We start from the raw sequence: 21155 nt of genomic DNA on the forward strand, positions 1-21155 counted from the left end.
CAGTTTCGTAAATTGTTAGGGAATCCAGTATTCAGAGATCCACTGCATCATTAGTGTACCGAGAAGATTAAATTTCAGGCGTTACCTCTCACCTCGGACAATGCACTGGCTGACTGCCTTCCCGTAATGACCTAGAGCAGCGGTATTCGTGTACAGTTGGCAGTGGTAAAAGACAGCCGACACTGTGTGAGATGACCACAGAAATCGATGTGGGGCGTGCGACGAATGTATCCGTTAGGACAGTGCAGTGAAATTTGGTGTCGATGAGCTATGGCAGCAGATGACCGATGCGAGTGTCTCTCCTGGGCTTGTGACCTTATCGATTGGACCCTAGATGACTGGAAAACTCTGGCCTGGTCAGATAATCTAGATTTCAGTTGCTGAGGGGTGATGATACGGTTAAAGTGTGGTGCAGATCCCCACGAAGCTGTGGACCCGAGTTGTCGACAACGCACAGTGCGAGCTGGTGGTGACCCCGTAATGGCGTGGGACACGCTAGTCGAAGTTAGAGATTTTTGAAACCAGAAGGAGACTATTTGTTCGCCAATTTGTAGGGGAAAGGGTAGCCCAGCAGTGTGTTCTACCTACAGTTAAACATGGTGGTGGTTCTATTATGGTTTGGGATGTTTTGCCAAAGATGGAGTTGGTGATATTGTGAAAATAGAAGGCTGTATCAATCAGAAGCAGTACCACTGCGTACTTCACCTTACAACAGGATAATGACCCAAAATGTGAGTTGGTATACTGTATGAACTACGTAGCATCAAAGGAAAAACAGGAATTAGTGAATGATATGGCATGGCTGTCCCAAAACCCCGATTGTAATCCCATTGAAATGGTCTGGGATGAAGTGGACAGATGTATCAGGGAGTTTAATATATCCAGCAAGGAACATCTCTGGCATATTGTTAAGGATCTGTGGAATCGTATAGATTCACGATACCTACAAAAACTGATTGACCGCATGCCTAGAGTTTGGAAGTCATTAAATCCAAAGGAGGATACTTTGATGAAAGTAAAATATAATGATTGTGATTGTATTATATATCTGGAAGTTAATATAATTATATTTTGTAAGAAATAATGTTTAATTTGTGTTGTAAATCTGAAATAACAAGGTTCATTGAAATTAATGAATGGTGGTGTAAATATTGTAAAAGAATCATTCCATGGTGTTGCACATCAGTAACAGTGTGTCTGTAAGAATGCATTTGCAAAAAAAGAGCGCACATGTGAAAAAATGTGACCGTGTGTAAGTAATGCTTTGGTACCACATCAGTTGTGGACAACCGAATGGTCTGTGCAGGATACACTTCACGTATGGCAATCTAGGACTCGGTTGTATGAGCTAGAATCTGAGAATAAAGAAACGCTAGAGTTTCTCTTCTAGCTACAGTCTGTAGTACGTGGACACTTTAATGTGGCAGTTTTTGGTTGAAGGGAAGGTGTTTCGAACTACGGTTGCATAAGATACTGGTAGAGATCGGATCTGAACTACCTCGTTTTCAACACTGCCAACCTCGGGTAGCAATTGCGTGGTGGCCATTGCCGAATGAATTGTGCACTCTACTCTGCTTTGCGTGTTGCATTGCTCGTTGTATTCTTCTGCTATTTTAAAATGAAATAAGAGACTAATTCTGATCAGTCACTGTGTTCTAGTACACCTCGAATGACACCAGAAGTGATCTGCAATGGTGGCAAGTGAATGTTAGTTCTGTTTTTGCATTGGTGTAGCCTGGTTGTCCTGCAAGGGAGGGGTTGGGAGGGCTGTTGCCCCGCATCACTTTGCTCTCCCACTTACACCCATCCCCCTCCTTCTGTCTCACCCCCACAGTCAAGGTTTAGTTCATTTATGCACACAGTTGACTCACATATTATATACTATCTGCACTGTAGTGACTGGGGAAGAAAATTGGTCAATGTGTTTAGACCACATTGGGAGTCTCCCTGCTTCCACTCTAAGTACCTTCTCAGTTCTATCTGTAGTGTTATCAAGTACATGTTGCACGGCTGTGAATGTCTTTGAAAGGGCTCTGCAGTATGCGGATCAGGGCTATGAGCTACAGATTCAAAGTCCGTGCTTTGCATATTTTCTGATTATGAAATTGGATGAGAAAAAGAAGATAATGCCGAGACATGACTTAAACTGGGGAAGTAATCTTTTTCACAATCGTGCTGTTTCTCATCAGAAGCAATCATTTATTGAAAGCTTAAATAGAGCCAGAAGAAGAAAACAAGCATATACCATTTTGAAAAAAAATAAATTAATAAATAAAAAAATAAATGAATAAAATAAAACACCTGTTGAAATTTTTTCAGAAACGAATATTCCAGTCAGAAAGCTCTTGTTACAGAGAATAAAAACTACTCTTTTTATTATTACTTTATCTCCAGTTGCCTTTTTTTCTCTCCTGTCGATTTCAAAGCACTAAGAATTTGTCTTCGTGCACCTACTGCAGCAACCTTATGAAGTTGTATATCTTGTTTATGAAAAAAAGAACGAACAAAAAAATTGTTGCTGATTTTGCCAGAAATACGTACTAAAATTTTAGGTTCTTAGCAGTGAGCGATTACCTAGCATATGTGCGAGACGAAAATGGAGAACTTTTAATATCTTGCAGAGTATCTCACGCAGCCAAGGCGTACGAAGGCTGCGACCGTTCGTTCAAGGCGGTGTTTGCCGAACCCAAACGGCAGGCACCGAGGGACAACCCGTTTCCTGACCGCTTCTCTTCGGCGTCTGGCTCGGGTGGAGGGATGCCTGGCGGGGGAGTGTTCGACAATGCGTACACTCCTTTCAACAGTCGTGAGTACCGTACATAGTTTTTTGATGTTATGGTGCTGTCATGGTAATTGTATTTTATATAAACATTCTATGTTTCTCATCACATTAAAAGGGCGAGTGACTTTTGTTTCCATACTATAGGGAAAAAACAGTATGTAGTAGGGTCTCATGTGTGCCAGTTTCTCAATCATCTGTGATGCATTATTTTCCGTGACAGGTGAACCGTGTTCGTGAGAAGCGAGATTATCTCGGGCAGAGTGGACATTCCTTGCTGAAAGAAGTCTGTTAGCATCAGATATAGGCCTTAGTTTGAGGGAGAAATTTCTGATAATGTACTTGTGGAATACAGAATGGTATGGAAGTACAGAAGTAAATTACTGACTTCAAGAAAACTGGAAAAGAAGAAGATTAAGACTTTTGAGGTGTGATGTGGCCGAAAGGTTGCAGAAATTTTATGGACCAACAAGATAAGAAATGAGGTGGTCCTCTGCAAAATCTACTAGGAAATGAATGTCTGTGAAAAGCTCGCAAAAAGAGACCGGACGATAGGACACGAGCTGAGACATTGAGGAATAACTTCTGTGATGCTGGAGGGAGCTGTACAAGGTAAAGACTGTGTCAGAAAACAGCAAATAATTGAGGTTGTCCTCCGCAAGTGCTGCTCTGAAATGAAGAAGTTGACACAGAATAGGAAATGGTGCCAGGCTGTATCAAAACAGTCAAAGGACTGATGATCCGGGGAATAAAAAGTTATTTGTTGACTTCAATAGCCCAGAAAGGGAGACAGTTGTGTTGTCAAGAATTGTATTGCGGAGGTTTGAACGACAGCTGCAGTTTAGAGTCTTGTCAACTGAGAAATGTGCACGAGGATTTGAAATTGGCGAAGATGACAGAGAGAAAGTAAAGAGTGGAAAAGCCAAAAGGTAATGAGAATTGACATGTATGAAGTTCTACAGTATGTTTTCCTCAGGTTTCACAAATTGTGTGGTGGCTAACAGAAGAGATAACTGCAAGTATTGTGTTTGTCAAGTGTCCAAATTCCTTTCTAACAGCAGTAAAATGAGCAAAATGGTTTGGCTTCCACATTTGTGTCACAGTTCACAGATAAAAGCAATTGTTTAATTGATTGCATAATTATTAGTGGAGAGGCATGAGATTTTTGTCCAAATACCGAAACAAAAGTATTGGTCTCGTACTGTGTTACTTTGGAAGCCTGTAAAATGCTACCATATGTTTTCATCAAAGGAGACCACTGTCTTTCAGAACAGGTTTTGTGTGTGTGTGTGTGTGTGTGTGTGTGTGTGTGTGTGTGTGTGTGTGTGAGTATACATTCTTTAACTTGCCTTAAAATTTTATTTTGAGCTGACTATTCTTTTTTGTCCTCCTTAGTTAATGCCACAGATGTGTTTTCACGTGTTAGGGCAGGGACAGCCATTACTTTAAAAAGTTTCAACTTTTTATCTGCTTATGCCTTGTCGCCCAGTGTTGTGTATTTGAAACTCATTTATCATTTACTTTGTTTTCATATTTGTATTTAATATTGCAGCCTAACAGCTGAAAATGTGACACCTGTTCTATTGATTGTTTGAGTACTACGCTGCAGAGTGTTGCAAATTTCCCTTTGGAAGACATTTCTTTGAATTTTTTTTTACCAAAATGATAATTGTTATGCATTTGGTTTAGGTGATGTGTTGCAAACTGGAGGTCATTTTCTGACTTCCGAATAATTATACGATAATCGGCAAAGAGCAGAATGTGTGTGTGTGTGTGTGTGTCCTGATATTAATCTGATACCTTTTGCTTGACAGTGCTGTATAAATTTGTTAAATTTAGAGGTGAAAGGCTACACTCTTATTGTACTCACTATTGACCTTTATTGTACCTGTCTTATCCTTCACTGTATTCTTCATAATTTCTGTGTGTTGACACAATTTCTGTGTTACTGGCAGTAAATGTCTCCTTTATCCTGATTCCTCCACGATGTCAGTGTCTTCAAAAGAAGTCACAAGATGAGCACCAAACAAAGTAGATCTAGTGTAACAAAATGAAGTTAAATAAAGCAGGTGACACTGAGGGAATTAGACTGGAAAATGAGAACGAAATAACCGTCAGTGACAAAAGTGGATAAAAATGCAGACTGGTAATAGTAAGAAAAGTTTATTGCTGAATTGTTAGGGTAAATGGGGGTTTGGGTCCCCACATCCCATTTTCCAGTTTCTTTAAGCACTGGCATTTTCCATTTTATCCTCAGATATAACCCTCAGAGTTGCAGCTTCCTGCTGTTATCAATGTACCAACGGAGAATGTGCAGCGGTGCTGTAATTTCTGAACACTGCTACATCACTTCACAGGACCTGTCTCTTCTGTGCTGGCACTTGTCGGTTTGTTGTTCTGAGTTACTCTCTGTAGACCTGCGTACAAGGGAACGTGATATTGGTGCAGCCTGGCAGCATAGATCACATTCTGGGAGAGTGGTGTGTAGAACACAGGTGCAGCCTTCACTGAAAGTACAACAGGAAGTCTCATTTCCTTGTCAATAGACGATTGTTATCCAAAACGTGCATTGGTCTCTGCCATCTGAGATAGACTGTATGGCCTCAGGAGAACAGGAGTAACCAACATTTTTTTCCGGACACAGTGTCTCATCGGCATTTCGAGTAATGAGCGGGCTGCCAAACTAACTAAAGAAGTATAGGGGATAAATCCCAGACTCTTACGGTCATCGTGAGAGAGGACGCATTGGTGAGGTCCTCGATACGCTCGAGAGCACCGAGATTAACATTGTTGTCAATAACACGTGTATTAGGCAGCAATACGAGATCGTGTTCCAAAGCACTGCCCCACGACCAGGCCGGCTCGTGCCCTCTCGCAGTATTGTCGGCACGCTAGTGTCCACTACGTCACAGGCGGCGGTCGACTGTGGAATCTGGCAGCCTCCAGCTCTGCGTATCGATCTCCAAAGTGCTCCAGTGGATGTTGAAGATTTGCACTCGGGAGTTTCACTCCCGGTCCACTCGAAGTACTCGGTGCCACGCAGGGGTCGGCTCTCGGTCCCCGTTTAGGAAGTGGGAGCCGGCAGCATCACTGCTTGCCACAGGGATGAGACGGGCAGCATCAGTACCCACCCACTCGAAGGCAGATGACAGACAATGTCAGTCACACAGGTGGAGCCTCTGGCATGCCTACAGGGTGGTGGTGGTGGTGGTGGTGGTGGTGGGCGGGGGGTGTCGTCGTTGGCGTCACACAGTCAGAAATCGGCACTTGTCAATCGAACATTTGTTGAAACATGTGGGGTATTTGTGTTGTGTTCCCTGTGCACTCTGTGGTGGCGGGTGTGTCAAGGTTTCCCTCACTGTCTCCTCTCTTAGCGACTTCAGACTTTTGCAACTTCATCTTTCAGAGGTTCTTCATGTTCTTCCTTGCATTCGTTACAAAACTCTACTTTGTAACTAGTATGACAGTATCTCTCGGCTTCCACGATGTCAGTACGCTCTGCTCGCAGACTCGGACACTAGATCGTTCCCCCGTGGTGCGATACCTCACGTTTGCCACTGTTCGTTCGGCAGTTACCTGTACCTCGCACTGTATTGATCGTTGACACAGGTGGTTCCCCTTCTGGCAGTTGCGAAGGTAGAACTTGTATGAATTTTTAGTGTCTGTGAGGGATACTATCCAGTGGCACGGCAGAAGCAGTGGGGATGGAAATATTTGAAGTACGTATACTCGTGCAGTGCCGTATCCTGAAGAAATAGAGAAAGAAATGGCAAGGTATACAAAATCAAATAAGCTACAGACCATCGAGCTCACCACCGAGGTCTCGGCAGACTTTGCTACGGAGCTTCGAGAAGGAAAGATATTGCCTTATGCTGCTGCACTGTGGGACGTACCGAAATAACGTGTTAATTTCTGCTACCGTGATAAGTACCCCTGCAGCGCTTATGTGAGAAACTTTAACAGTTCGCCACATCGTCTGAGATTGTACGGCTACCCGAGATGTGCAATCTCAATTCGACTTAGGACAGCATCTGTCAGAGGTACTAGCACATCTACAAGCTGTGCACTACACTGCCTATGAAGTAATGGATGCTACAGCAAGATCTGAAGGCAGTATCGATATGTCAGTTTAGGGGGTAGAAATGAGAGGGTGTTCCTCTGACTGTAGATTTGACAATGAGGCACCATCTGACCCATTCTTCACTCCTGAACCTACAGTGGACAACAAAATGTCTGTATTTCAGTCTCTGAGCGTAAGATACTAACTACATAGACTAGGCTGCCATTTTAACTTTTCTGTAGTGAACTTGATTTCATTTTTGATAGTTAGAATTTTAGTAGGCTAGTTACCCACTCATGTACCTAGAACAAAACATATGATCATTTTTTTACTATTAAATGAAGAGAGGGAACAAAAGATGTATACCTACCCCTTTGGACACCTAAAGAGAATCGGGAGTCTAACAATTGTGTAGCCGATGCCTTTTATATTTATAATAGCTGTCTTCATTGTGATCTTGTTTCGTGAAGTGTTCAACGACAATCTGTCACAGTTTCAGTGCATATGTTTGGCAAGTAGATTTGAACCGGCTGTCCTACTGAGGCTGCAGTGAAAGTGTCTAATCTTAATAACAAACATCAAAACGGTAATGCACGCTTTATAAAGTGCAGAAAGGAATTAGACATTGGCTGTCAGTGGGCACAGACTGAAATCAATGGGGAAAATTGAAAATTTGTGCCAGACTGGGATTTGAACCTGGGTCTCCCGCTTACAAGGCAGTGGCATTGAATTCGTAATAGCTGCTGGATTAAAAAGTGGTGACTATTCTTTCAGGCATATCTGAAAGACCAGGCATCACATATATACTCCATAAACTGTCCACCGGTGACTGTCGCATTCGACACACGCCACGCTCTAGTACGAACCGGCCGATTCGAAAGTAGTCACCGTACGTAAGTAGTGCAACTGTGACAGACGGTTAATAAATGCTTTGTGAAATATTAAACAGGTTGCTGCTAATGTGTCAATGGAATATTAAAACTGAAAAAAATGGAAAAATTATCTTGTTCGGTTACCTGTGGAGGTAGAGGTGGTACAGCTACACTCCGGAACTATCCACCTCTGCCACTGCGCCAGTAAAAATTGTGAACTGTGTGTCTTCTAGGAAATGTTCAGCATCCAGAGAGCTGTTAACATTCTATAAAGTGAACTGTCGACGAGCTTTCACAGTTAACCGACCCCGGGACTGTTCTTTCGCAGGAGGGGTACCGCACGAAGGCTCGGGGAAGGTGACGCTGCGCGTGATCGCGCCCGGCAGCCTGACGCAGGACCAGCTGTGGCGGCTGTTCGACCTGGTGCCGGGCCTCGACTACCTGCAGTGCGACCCCAAGCTCTGGATGGTGAGCCTCCCGCACTTCTCACTGATATTGCTGTGCATCTGCTTTCTCGTTTCACATAAATATTTTCGTTTAAGCACAGTGGTGGAGTGTTCTTGTTGGAATAGCAATAATGGAAGCAGTAAAGGTAACAATTCATACTGTGGACTGAGGCAATCGCTGCTGCTGAAAAAGACTAGTAGAGGTGTCCCAATAGGATGGATGCGTTGGATATAGGGCAACGTGTGTGTGCGCGCGCAACAACAACCACCACCATGACACTGACACAGAATAGTGAATAGTAAAGCATATTACTCAACTTCGGTAATGCTGGTTACAGCAGTTGTAGGATGCTGTAATAGTCTACCTGTCCTGTGTTTGGTACAATTCTATGAACACAAAGTAAATGATGTTTTCTGCACTAAAGTCAAAACAAAAGTGATATTCTGTCTTGCTGTACTATTTGAAGAACAGCTCCAAACTAATGTATTCAGTTAAATTTCTGGGCAGATGGTGTCTGTCCACATACTGTCTGTCTATCGGCCACTGTGTCTGTCTCACTCGACTGGAAGACGCGACAAATTTTCTGCAGTATCTTCCTACCGAGGCTCACACTGACTTACAACTTGCGACGGATAACTTCTGCTCGTGCACGGTTATGCAAGTGTGCACCTCTCTTCCTGGTGGCACTGCCACCCCAGGGCGCGTGATTCGTGTGGGCAGCGTGATCGATTTTCGTGTGGTGATATTCCTGTTGCGGACAGACGTTGACGGTACATCTGGTACCGGCTCTCGCAATCTATTCTTGTGTGGAATCTCGGTACACCAAAATTCATTGTACGATTGAGGTGTGGTATGGTGAGTAGGCGTGTAAGTAGAGATTTCTGTATGGAAGGGGATGCTCAGATTGGATTTGCTGCTGTATAATCCATTTTTTTAGGAGGAGATCCACAAAATAGCTATAGCCTCTTGCTGTGAATGTAGCGTTCCTTTGTCTTTCGGAGTTTAGATTTCTTTAGAGCCACGGATATTAAATATTCTGTTCGCCTTCAGTAGCTTAGTAGGCCGTGATGCAGCAATCTGACATCTTCACCAGATTATGCATTATATGCTGGAAGTCAGTGACACAAATCAAACTTTGCTTTTCTGGAATAAACATACTGATGCTGCTCATAAATATGTGTCGTGTATTCTTCAAAACCGAGATAGTAATTATCATATAACAAATATTTTAATCACGTGACTGGTTTCGTAGATAGCCCTGCCTTTGGTGGGAAAAGTTATGCTTGAGACCGGACTGCAGTAGATGGTGGTACGAAGACGTGTGGGTCAGTTCTTGCTTCTAGGTCATATTACAGGGATATGAGCCATGAGGCATAAGGTTGGGAGCAGGAGTCGTGTAAGGATGGACGAGGATATTGTGTAGGTTTGGTGGGCAGTGGAATACCACTCTAGGATGGCTGGGTAGGATAGTGAGTTGAACATTTCTAATTCCGTGGCACAATGAGAGGTAGTTGAAACCCTGGCGGAGAACGTGGTTCGGTTGCTCCAGTCCTGGGTGATACTGAGTCACGAGGGGGTGCTCCTCTGTGGTGGGACTTCGGAAGGTGGTGGATGACGGGAGAGAGAAATCGTGGGAGATCTGTTTCTGTACAAGGCTGGGAAGGTAATTATGGTCTGTGAAGTCCTCAGTATATTTTGAGAGGGCCTGCTTGTCACTACAGATGTGATGGCCGTGGGTGGCCAGGCTGTGTGGAAGGGACTTCTTGGTATGGAATGGGTGGCAGATGTCAAAGTGGAGCTATTGCTGGTGGGTGACAGTTTGATATGGTCAGAGCCACTGATGGAGGTCAACCTCAAGGGAGGAGAGTCAGGTGAAGCGAATAGGATCGATGGTCTTGAGGTTGTGGAGGAATGTGGATAGGGTGTCGTCGCCCTTGATCCAGATCACAAAGATGTTATCACTGAATCTGAACCAGGTCAAAGATCTAATATTCTGGGTGGTTAGTAAAAATTCCTGTAGCTGACACATGAATAGGTTTGTAGGTGATGCATTCAAAGGAGAAGTGTTTGTGGGTGAGGATATAATGAGTGACTAGGAAGGAGATTGTAAGTTTGTGATCTGTCAGGTGACGGGGAAAGGTAGTGTTCGGTAGCGGCAAGGCCACAGACATTAGGGAAGTTACTGCAAAGGGAAGTTTTATCAGTAGTGCCGAGCAGGGCACTGTGTGGTAAAGGAACGGGAACTGTGGGAAGTCGATGAAGCGAGGGGTTGATGTCTTCTATATAGGAGGGTAGGTTGCTGGTAATAAGCTGAGGGTGCTGCTCTAAGAGAGCAGATTCTCTTTGTGGGAGGACAGTAATGAGCCACATAGGAGTATCCTGGTTGGTTGGGTTTAAGGACATTAGGAAGCGTGTAGAAGGTACGAGTGCGGGGAGTGTAGGGATGAGGAGAGGTTCTAGTATGGGCCTAAGGGTTTGAGGAGAAACTGGGGATCCTGCTGTATTTCTGGAATGGGGTTTGTAGGTGGACAAATCGTCCTTTTTGCAGTTCAAAACAAACGATAGAGCATTTGTCAGCAGGTACGATTATAAGGTTGGGTCTGTTTTTAGGTGGTGGATTGCAGTTCCTTTCACAGATGTAAGGTTAGCTTGCCTGTTGAGGGGTTTGGGGAATGATGGTGAGACAAGGTTCAAGGTTAAGAAATTCTGAAAAGTTAACAGAAGGTGATTTGGGGGCAGTGGATGAGGATCACAATTGGATGGAGGAGTGAACAGAGTCGGGCAGGTTTCCACATTGGTCTTTGATCGAGTCTAATCGATAGGGTTGAGGTGAAAAAGTGCTTCCACTGTAGGGACCAGGAGCAGGAAAGAAGGTTTTTAACAAATCCAGTTAACCGCTCTCAGGCGAACTTTTAATCTCCAGGGTGATTTATCACCTCTTTTAGGTGACAATGTCTCTATAGCAGATCGGGTTTTAAGTTTTATTCACGCAAGCGGCTTTTAGGTCCATTTAATTTTATTACATCACCCTCTTTTGAGCTGTATCTTTTAATTAGTTTTGTGTTGTAATTCGCCTCATCCTAATCTTTTAGGCTTGAGGTTTTAATGTGTTGCAGAGTGGCTGGCTCATCCTTTTATTTCGTGATCAGCCAGCCACGATCCTCTGCTGTACAGTTTTAATTCTTTCTGCCTTTCTTCTCTATGTTGTTTTTGTTGCTGTGCTCCGTTTTCCATGTTGCTTTATTATTGACCTTGGGGCTTTTCTTCCCCCGGAATTTTTCTTTTAGTGCTTCGAATGACTAATGGATGGTTTCCCTGTGCTCTGTGTGTTTCTGAAACAAGGGACCGATGACCTTTGCAGTTTGGTCCCTTTAATCTGTAAACCAACCAACAAATCCAGTGTGATTGAATTTGGGAGTGGGGCAAAAGGTAAGGCCTTTGAAAAGGACTGATACTTCTGCGGAACTGAGACTTTTGGAGGAAAGGTTCATAAGTGTGTTTTGGGTTACATTATAGATTCCGATTGATGGTGGGTGAGAGTTTTTGAGGATGGTATACATGTAATAGGTCTGAGAGGTGGGGTTTGTCAGCTGTGAGGGGACGTGGGGAAGGTTTGGAGACCGTTGTAGAGGTGGTGGATAGTGGAAGTTCAAGATGGTAGTAGGAAGTGAACAGATTGGAAAGTTTTTTGAGGTGGCGATGCGCGTAGTTCCTGGAGACAAGAATTTCAGTGTGGGAGATGGGATCCAGGAATTTGGGATTGCAAAGCAGGAGAATTTTATGGATGAAGAGGAGTTATATAAGAAGGTTTGTACCGGACTTACACAGTTTTGCAGGATGATTATGGTAAGGATTAAGAATTGGTGCATTCTGAACAGATTAAGTTTATTGTGGAAGGAGGGGTTGCAGCTGTAAGTGGATGATTTGATGGCAAGGCCATTTGGGGGATTCCATGAGCAAAGCAACAATGCAGGAACAGTATTTGGGATTGGGCTGTGACTGAGGATAAGAAAACTTTTCCGTATTGGTGCAGATGGAAGGAGCAAGGGTCGATGATGGAGGATAAAAATGCATAAAATGACAGAAATAATGTAGAAATATGTGCGAAAAAATTCGTAAAAATACACAGGAAAAATCACAAAAAGGGTGGAATGGATGAAGCACAAGCAGATTAAAGATAAAAGGAAATTAAAAAAATTATAATGTAGATTGCAACTTGGTGGGTGGATATGTATGAAGAAGGGGGGACAGCAGATATGATTAGATTAGTTGAAGTTAGTATACATGAACTGTAGTAAGAGAACAGAAAAAGTTGTGTGTGTGGGGAGGGGGGGGGGGGGGGCCTTGGTAGGATGAGGTAAAAGTTTGTGTGGCACAGAAAACCTGCGAAAATACCCAAGAGTGACACAGGAAGTGTGTTCAAAATGAAGATCTAGGATTACTGATATCGGCTGGAGTAATGTGGTACAAGAGATGCTGCACCAACAATCAGCGTGGTCATGTAGCTGTGTGTTATGCAGGGATGAGACGGTAGATACTTTGTGGTTCGCAAGTCAGAGCTTGTGGTACAGTTTGGAATGCAACATGTAAGACACAGGAAAGAAGAGGAAAGAAAAGTAATGCATTAGAAAATAGTAATAAAGAAAAACAACACTGGGCTACGGGATGGGAGAAAAGCTGTTAGGCAAAATCAAAGTGGAAAATTCAGTATGGAATAATGAAAGGGGTAGATCACCACTCACCATATAGTGGAGATGCAAGTCTGTGAAGATGTCTCTTCCATACATGCAGTTACATACTATACATGATATTCTTATCTCTCACTTTCATTAAACAGTTGCTTGACACATTTCAACTGCACCATCCTCAGAAATTCACTGCTAAGTTTTTTTCTAGTATACGAAGACAGTAAAACTCTCAGCTTTCTCCCAAATCCATAGAATGGTCATACAGAACACACCTAACAAAGAGTGAGCTACAGTATAATGTTTCGCACGACGTGTGGCCCGCGATAGTAAGTGAAATTGCTGTCGAAAGTATGTGACAGACTAAAAGTGTGCGTCTGACTGGGACGTCGACCCGGGTCCTAAACCTTCCGTGGGAACTGCTCTGCAAACTCGGCGATACGAGTGCGACTCGCAACGTGTTTGGGGACGTGCTGCCAATTACTGGTGGCGGTTTCTCATTCCGCAGGGTAAACAGCAGGCTACGGCAGTGTACAACTCTGCGCAGGCAGCCGCCTACGCCCTGGACCGTCTCCACGGCTTCGAGTACCCGCCCGGCTACCGACTCATAGTGAAGATGGATCCTGACCGTCCCCTGTAAGTACGGCTGCAGATTCACCAGATTATTATTATTATTATTATTATTATTATTATTATTATTATTATTATTAATTTTTTTTCATGCTCTATTAGTAACTGCTCCAAATTACATTTCAGTGTTCATATTGGGGGCTGCTAGTGCCACCCATTTCGGCTGCTTTCATGCTGTGTCAACAGTCCCACTTGAGTAAGCCATGTGACAGGGTATGGCAGAAAGTATCTTGCTAAAATATTATGACACAGGATCAAAAGCTAATGCACAAAAATTGTTTTGTGATACTTTTAAAGTGTAGGAATCTTCCATTTCCTTGGGGATAGTTCATTGTACGGCTTGCATCTGACTGTGCATTTCTCTGTATAAGTAACAAATTCTGCTGTGTGATGCTCGTAGTAGTTTAAGTGTGCTCTCGCACTCTGACCCTTGCCACCATTTCTTGAATATTTTGGCACCTGCCATTCGGATGTTCTTAAAGTTGAGTTTTTTGGGCTTAGTATTGTGTATTGTACTGTGGAAAATACAGATTCCCTCTGTTGACACCCACAAATGTGTCCCTTACACTTATGCACATCCACTATGAAGTTTTGTCTTTCAGTTACATGTTATGACAGAGTGCTCAGGATACTAGAAGTGAGATTTGAATTCTGTTCCAGGCATTGACACTTACTTTTATAATGTTATCTTGTCTAATGACCCTGACTGGCACGTTCAAAACACATCAGTTGTGTGAAACCTGATTCACACTTTTCTCAAGTGACATTGCTGTTCGTGTGTTTATTAATGACGTTGTAGACAATGCTAGCAGTAACCTCAGACTTTTTGCAGATGATGCCATTATCTATAATGCAGTACTGTGTGTAAGAAGTTATTTAAATATTCAGTCATATCTTGATAAGGTTTCAAAGTGATTCATAGGTAGGCAGTTTAGTTTAAATGTTCAGAAATGTAAAACTGTTCACTTCACACACCGTAAAAATATTGTATCGTACGACTAGAGTATCGGTGGGCCAGAGTTGACTGACGGTCACGAGTTTGTTTGTCCCGTGGAATAGTGTCACTTAGATATTGAAGAAACTGACCTGGCACACACTTGAAGATATGTGGAAACTATCCTGAGAAAGCCTGGCTACAAATTTCCAAGAATTGGCTTTAAGTGAGGAATCTAAAACGTGCTACGAAGCCCTAGATACGACTTCCTTAGCGATTGCGAGGACAATATTGGACTAAATACGGGGCACACAGAGGTATTTAAGCATTCGTTATCCCTGCACTCTACACATAACTGGAACAGGGAGGTGCCCTAATAACTGATTCAGTGGGCAGTACCCTCTGTCACGCACTTCATATCAGTTTATGGAGCACAGATGTAGATTTAGATGTTGTACTCGAGTGTTTTTTACATTGTAACCCTAATTTTGCTGTGTGATTAATATTTAGGTTAAGTGTGTTGGTAAATACAAGTCTTCAAAATTGGAAAAGTGACTTGTAAGCTTCAGGTCAAAACAAACTGCTGCGAGTTCGGCATAACGGCACGCTCGATCTGCTGTTAGCAGTTTAGCTACAGAAGACTAGTGAACTGATGTGAAATGTGTCGTCCCGTTCCCACTATACGTAACACAACTTTAGGTTAGTGTCAGATGTGGTGAAATCGGCTGTGGCAGCACGTGTAATGTGAGCTAAGTTATGCTGTGGCTGTGTCGTCTCTGCCCGTACTCGGAATGCTTTTCAGACCTGTGAGGCAGGCATATCTTTTCCAAATGGCACATGTAATGTTGACAGAGAACTTGATTATTTTAGTGGGGGCACTAAAATGCGGATGTCACAAAGCACAGAACACCCTGGAGGTCTGGCAGGCCTCATATACCCTGACTGCCTGCTGTCTGAAGGGTTTCTGTATCTCACGGTCAGAGCTGAGGTAGAATCAAGGTATAGTAAGTAGTTTTGACATCGTTGCCTTCTGTGAGATAAGACGTATACCTCTTTCAGACTCAAAATATTAAAATTAAATTTTCTTAGTAGTTTTCTTGTTTTCATTAGATTATTTGACATACATTGAGACAGAACAATGTGAAAAACAAATCTTACACACATTAATTGAAAACGTGTGGGATGGTTTCAAATGGCCGGCCGAGGTGGCAGAGCGGTTCTAGGCGCTTCAGTCTGGAACCGCATGACCGCTACGGTCGCAGGTTCGAATCTTGCCTCGGGCATGGATGTGTGTGATGTCCTTAGGTTAGTTAGGTTTAAGTAGTTGTAAGTTCTAGGGGACTGATGACCTCAGATGTTAAGTCCCATAGTGCTCAGAGCCATTTGTACCATGATTTCAAATGTAGCCACTGTGCATGAAATATCATTAAATTTTTTTTTTTTTTTTTTTTTTTTTTTTTTTTTTTTTTTTTTTTTTTTACATCCATCCGACTGATTTCGGCCATTCACTTATGTACGAGGGTGGTTTGAAAAGTTCTCAGAATCACCACCAGAGGTCGGCACTGATGTTCATTAGACTGTTGCCTGTAAACACGTGCCACATCAGTGCTCTTGGAAGAGAGCTGTGGCGGTGACGTGGCTCTGTTGTTGTTCCCGCGTAGTGATTTGCGAAGATGGAAAAAAATAGAGATTCGGGCAGTGATTAAGAACTTCGTAAAGAAAGGTATGAAAGCAAAGGACATTCTTGCTGATTTCCAGAATGCACTGGGCGACTCTGCTCCTTCATATTCAACTATTGCCAAATGGACAAATGAATTTAAATTTGGTCGGGAGAGTTTAGATGATGATTCGTGCAGTGGGCGGCCGAGGTGTCATTAGTACAGAATTAATTCCAAAAGTGCACAAAATGGTCACGGAGGATCACCGATTGAAAGTGTGTGAAATTGCTCATTCTTGCCAGAGCTCATCTGAAACGGTATAAGACATTTTAATTGAAGAATTAGAAATGGAAAAAATTATCTGGAAGATGGGTGCCACGATTCTTGACGCTGGATCGAAAACTCACGAGAATGGACATATCGGAACAATGTTTGGCCATTTTAGGAGAAACGAAAAAGATTTTTTGCATCAGTTTGTGAGCGCAGATAAAACTTTGGTGTACTACTATACCCCAGAGACAAAACAATCCGCTAACAAAGAAAGCGAAGACAATTCCTTTGACGGGAAAGGTCATGGCATCACTGTTGTGGGATGCGAAGAGGATTCTGTTTGTAGATTATCTCCCCACTGGGCAGACAATTACTGAAAGATACCATGCTAACCTTCTGGACAAATTGCAACGAAAGATGCATGAAAAAAGGCCAGGTTTAGGAAGGAAGAAACTCATTTTCCATCAAGACAATGCACACCTGCACACATGTGCCACCACCGTGGCAAAATTACACGAGCTAAGATATGAATTGTTACCACACCCACCTAATTCACCTGATATGGCTCTGTTAGACACCCATCTTTTCCCAAAACTGAAAATTTTTCACGGTGGATGAAGATTCGGAGTTGACATATGCTTTGCATGTCTGGAGGAAACTCATTTTTGAGATGGGATCGAGACACGGGAACATTGTTGGACCGAGTGCATTAATCTACAAGGAGACTACATTGAAAAATAAAAAGTTTGTCATGCAAGTACTATTTTCTATTCCGTTCTGAGAATTTTTCAAACCACCCTTGCAATAAAATGGAACACCTACAGCCATCCTTACGATGTTATTTATTATGTGGCTACCAGCTTCAGTGCACCATCTTCAATCCTTGACTGACGTTGAGGCAGTTAACTCCAGTTGGTGTTTCACAGTTGGCGACAAGTCACTATCGTTACAGGTAGTCTGCGAAAATCGGTTCATAGATGTCGGCTACTGAGGAATCGTGAGTACGATTAAAGTTAACCCCCTCGGCATCAGTTAAGGCCTGAAGGTGGTGTACTGAAGCACCGAATCCGCCAGCCATATAATAAATATCGTAAGGACTACTGTAGGTGTTCCATTTTATTACGGTTGTTAATTTTTGTGATAAGGTAAAGTGCAGTTCCTTTCTGCAATTAGACATAGGGCTACTTGACAGAGAGCACACTTCTGGCTGGTACTGTGAGGTTCTTTCTTTCTGCTACAGTGTACACAGTGCAGTCAGGTGCCACGTATTGGTAGATGCTTTGCTTCTGTTGTATGTTTTCCAACATGAACAAAATTTTTACATTTTTGCTAATGCTTTTTTGCTCTAACTCTCTGAAGTAATGCAAGACAACATTAATTTTTTCATTCAAAAATCGAGATCACTGTCTTCGGCTAACGTGACATCTCCACTTTAACTCCTGCTGACAATCTGAGTCGGCATCAAAAGAAATGCCTTCCGAAAGGTGTACCAGAATTTCCTCTGCCTTTATTCTGTGAGAGTGTATCGTGTGTAACTGGAAATAAAACAACTTGTCACAGCTATGCTTGAGTCACAGTGGTTTTGAAAGGAAACATCACAATAATTACGAAAAAAAGTACATAAATAATAATATTATCTCGGTATACAGCGTATAATTAGAACAACAGTTTTCTGCGCCTAACCTGTGCGCAAAATGTGTGCTGTAGAGACAAATTCGATCACAATTTGAAAACAAAAATCATTGGGGACTGCATACAAAAATGGCTCCTACATTTGCTTGTCTAACTGTTAAGATTTGAAACATGTGAAGTAGATCGAGCTGCAGCTGCCATAGGGCAGTGTATACTAGAGACGGGTTACACATGCAGCTACTGTGCGTATCTTGTAACAGCTGCTTTGCTCTTTGCTCCCTGGTACCATGTTCTCCAGAATTCGTACACATGATTTGCATTAAAAAAGTCACCATTCTTTTTAAATGATAATATGGTTTGTTTTCCACTGTCATTGTTAAATCAGAAAAGTAACATTCATATGTGTCCTTGCTTCAGTTCTAGACTATTTCTCATATTTTCATCATATATATCCTACACAAAAGATGTTGGCCTCCCAGTACCAGCAGAGAATTTGTAAGTGTAACAACTTCAGTCTGATAACTTATTAACACACTCAGGAATGTATCCATAAATAAATGTTCATTTCATCACAGTTTCTCATTATGCCTCGAATACACCTCATCGTTAATAACCTGACATGAATTTTTTTTTCTGCAATATTGTGTCAAATTTATAAAGAGCTTTCCAGATTGAGCCCACTTATCAGTGCGACATTGCACTCCCTCTGACCTGGATGCATGCAGTGATTCAGTTGGCAAGGATTTCACAAACCTGTTGTCTCTCCTGAGGTAAGCTGGCCCAAAACTGTCCTAACAGCCCCTCGATCTCAGATACTGACACTGGAACGGAGCTGATGTCAGAGCTGGTTCCACACATGTCCTGTTCGGGACAGTTTTGACAATCTCACATGCCACGGGAGTGCTTAGACATCGAGCAGGCAGTTCGTACACAGTGTCCTAAGTGTATATGAGCTTAGTTGTGTATGAAAAATGGCACTAAAATATTTTCTCACGAGAGGGAACATAAGAGGACAAATCAGAAAGTCTTTGCCCCCTATTCTCTCTCTCTTCTTCTTCTTCTTCTTCTTCTTCTTCTTCTCCTCCTCTCTCTTTTTTTTAAGCAAAATTATGGTTATAAATGCGAAGTTAACATATCCAATGGCAACATTAGACCTTTATCGGTTCGTGCCAGTCTTATCTGCCGGTAGCTCTACCACACGGCGCTGCTGTCAGTTGTTAAAATGTGGCGGTTGTCCTTCATGCATCCGTGGTGTTAGATCAGTGAAGTGCGAGTCATTTTCTATGGAGCGAGGGGTAAATGCATTTTGAGGTTGACAGTGAGATGCAGCCCACGTACGGGGAAAATTGCCTCGCTTTGAGTGGGGTGGTGGTGGTGGTGGTGGTGGTGGTGGTGGTGGTGGTGGTGTGTCTGACAAAGGCCGTGATGTTTTGCATGGCAGTGAGGGGTCGGGCACGCCGTATTCGTCACTGACCGATGACGTTTTCCGTGTGGCTGTGACGGTGAAAACAGATTGTGTGTGCACGTCGTGGCCATTTCCCGGGAGCTCGGCGTATCGTACGGGAGTGCTTTCCACACCGTTGATGGGTCCTCGGGGTAGGTTCGTGTCAGTGGTTGCTCGAGCAGTCTGATGATACGATGAAAGGCGAGCGAATCGTGTCTTCACTGAATCGTCTGGAACAGTACTCCGAGGAGGATGAAGTTTACCGGACCGCACTGTTACCGGTGACGAAACGTGGATACTGCATTTCGCACCGGAATCTGAGCGGCGGAGCAGGTTGTGGAAATGTCCGGGTTCACTAGTGACAAAAAAAATTTGTTCAGTGCCATCTGTTGAAAAATTGATGTTAATGGCTCTGTGGGATAGACAAGGACTGCTCCTGCCGGATTTCCTGCCACGAGGTGCAGCCGGACAAATTCTACCGCAGAGGCTTCTCAAATTTAGTACTGCTGTGGAACAAATGTGTGAACCAGTCTGTGTGAAAAATAGTGTAAGCTACATAGTATAGGATGTGTATTTGCCATTATCTGTACATGCCTTACTTTGGCTAGTAAAAAACAGGGGGAAAGACTTTCCAATTTGCCCTCTTACGACACAGAGTGTCGGAGACGTACTGCTGTGCCGTCGGAGTGCCCTCAATCGCTACCAGCTGTGACCTGGTGTTGTACCTGATGGCTCCCCGTACCGTAACACCAGGAGTAACACTGCTGTGCCTTTCCAGCACATGGAAGAATGGAACTTCTTCCCAGGTCACCACTATACTCACTGATGACGGTCATCCGGGATATTTCAAAACTTATTGATTGGCGACTCCGTGGAGTGTCCTGTGCACCACGACCAGGTAATGGATATACTTAGGAGAGACAGCATTGGTCGTATTTTTTTGTTTTATTAACCACAAAATCGATTTTCGGTCACTTAGTGACCGTCCTCAGTGCTGTAATATACAATTTAAATTGGTAGGCACTGGTGTCAACATGCTTAGAGCGATCACATAAACTGAGGCCTCAGTTTATGTGATCGCTCTAAGCATGTTGACACCAGTGCCTACCAATTTAAACTGTATATTACAGCACTGAGGACGGTCACTAAGTGACCGAAAATCGATTTTGCGGTTAATAAAACAAAAAAAAAATACGACCAATGCTGTCTCTCCTTCTAAGTATTTCAAAACTGTTTCGTCGTTGACACTGTTCGTCAGTAGTCTGTTTACCGGTCGTGGCACCACTCCGAATACAGCCATTTGTGTTTTGTTGTTAATAGTAGCCTACATCTGGGGCATTAATTCCCTAATCCAGCTGCCGGTAGTCTGTGACCGATGGGACGACACGCGGAACTTCGCAGAAAATCTGTTAGTTCTCAGACGGCACCTGCAGCTGTGAAGAGGTAAAGATGTGCTCGTACACAGTACCGTGATCCTCCCTCGTTCTTGTCGGGTGTGGTCAGCTGGAACCTTGATGACGAGTGTGCCTGCCCTCACTTTCCTGTGCAGTCTGCCATTTTCCCACTGTCACATGTGACGGCTTACAAATCTGGATATTACACAATTTGATCAGTCGGTCGAATGGAGACCTGCGAGAGGGCCCCTTTTAAACTCCGTTGTATGGTGATAATGCTGTCTCACGGAGGTATACTTCTTCTGATGCCATTCGCACCTTTTACCTACCCTAACGGGCCCAATAATAAC

The 21155-nt window shown here is 43.2% G+C and overlaps 1 protein-coding gene across 3 annotated transcripts in view; it reads left to right on the plus strand.

Annotated features, from left to right (window-relative positions):
* LOC126212989 (RNA-binding protein 45) overlaps nucleotides 1-21155 on the plus strand; it is a 116086-nt gene that overhangs the window by 34258 nt on the left and 60673 nt on the right. For all 3 annotated transcript variants that reach the window (XM_049940531.1, XM_049940530.1, XM_049940532.1), the window contains exons 4-6: nucleotides 2622-2806; nucleotides 8040-8179; nucleotides 13352-13479. In XM_049940531.1, coding sequence (XP_049796488.1) covers nucleotides 2622-2806; nucleotides 8040-8179; nucleotides 13352-13479 — 453 coding nt within the window. The remainder of the gene's footprint in view (nucleotides 1-2621; nucleotides 2807-8039; nucleotides 8180-13351; nucleotides 13480-21155) is intronic.

This window comes from Schistocerca nitens, chromosome 11 (genome assembly GCF_023898315.1).
Source record: "Schistocerca nitens isolate TAMUIC-IGC-003100 chromosome 11, iqSchNite1.1, whole genome shotgun sequence".
In the NCBI taxonomy this organism is placed as follows: Eukaryota; Metazoa; Arthropoda; class Insecta; order Orthoptera; family Acrididae; genus Schistocerca; species Schistocerca nitens.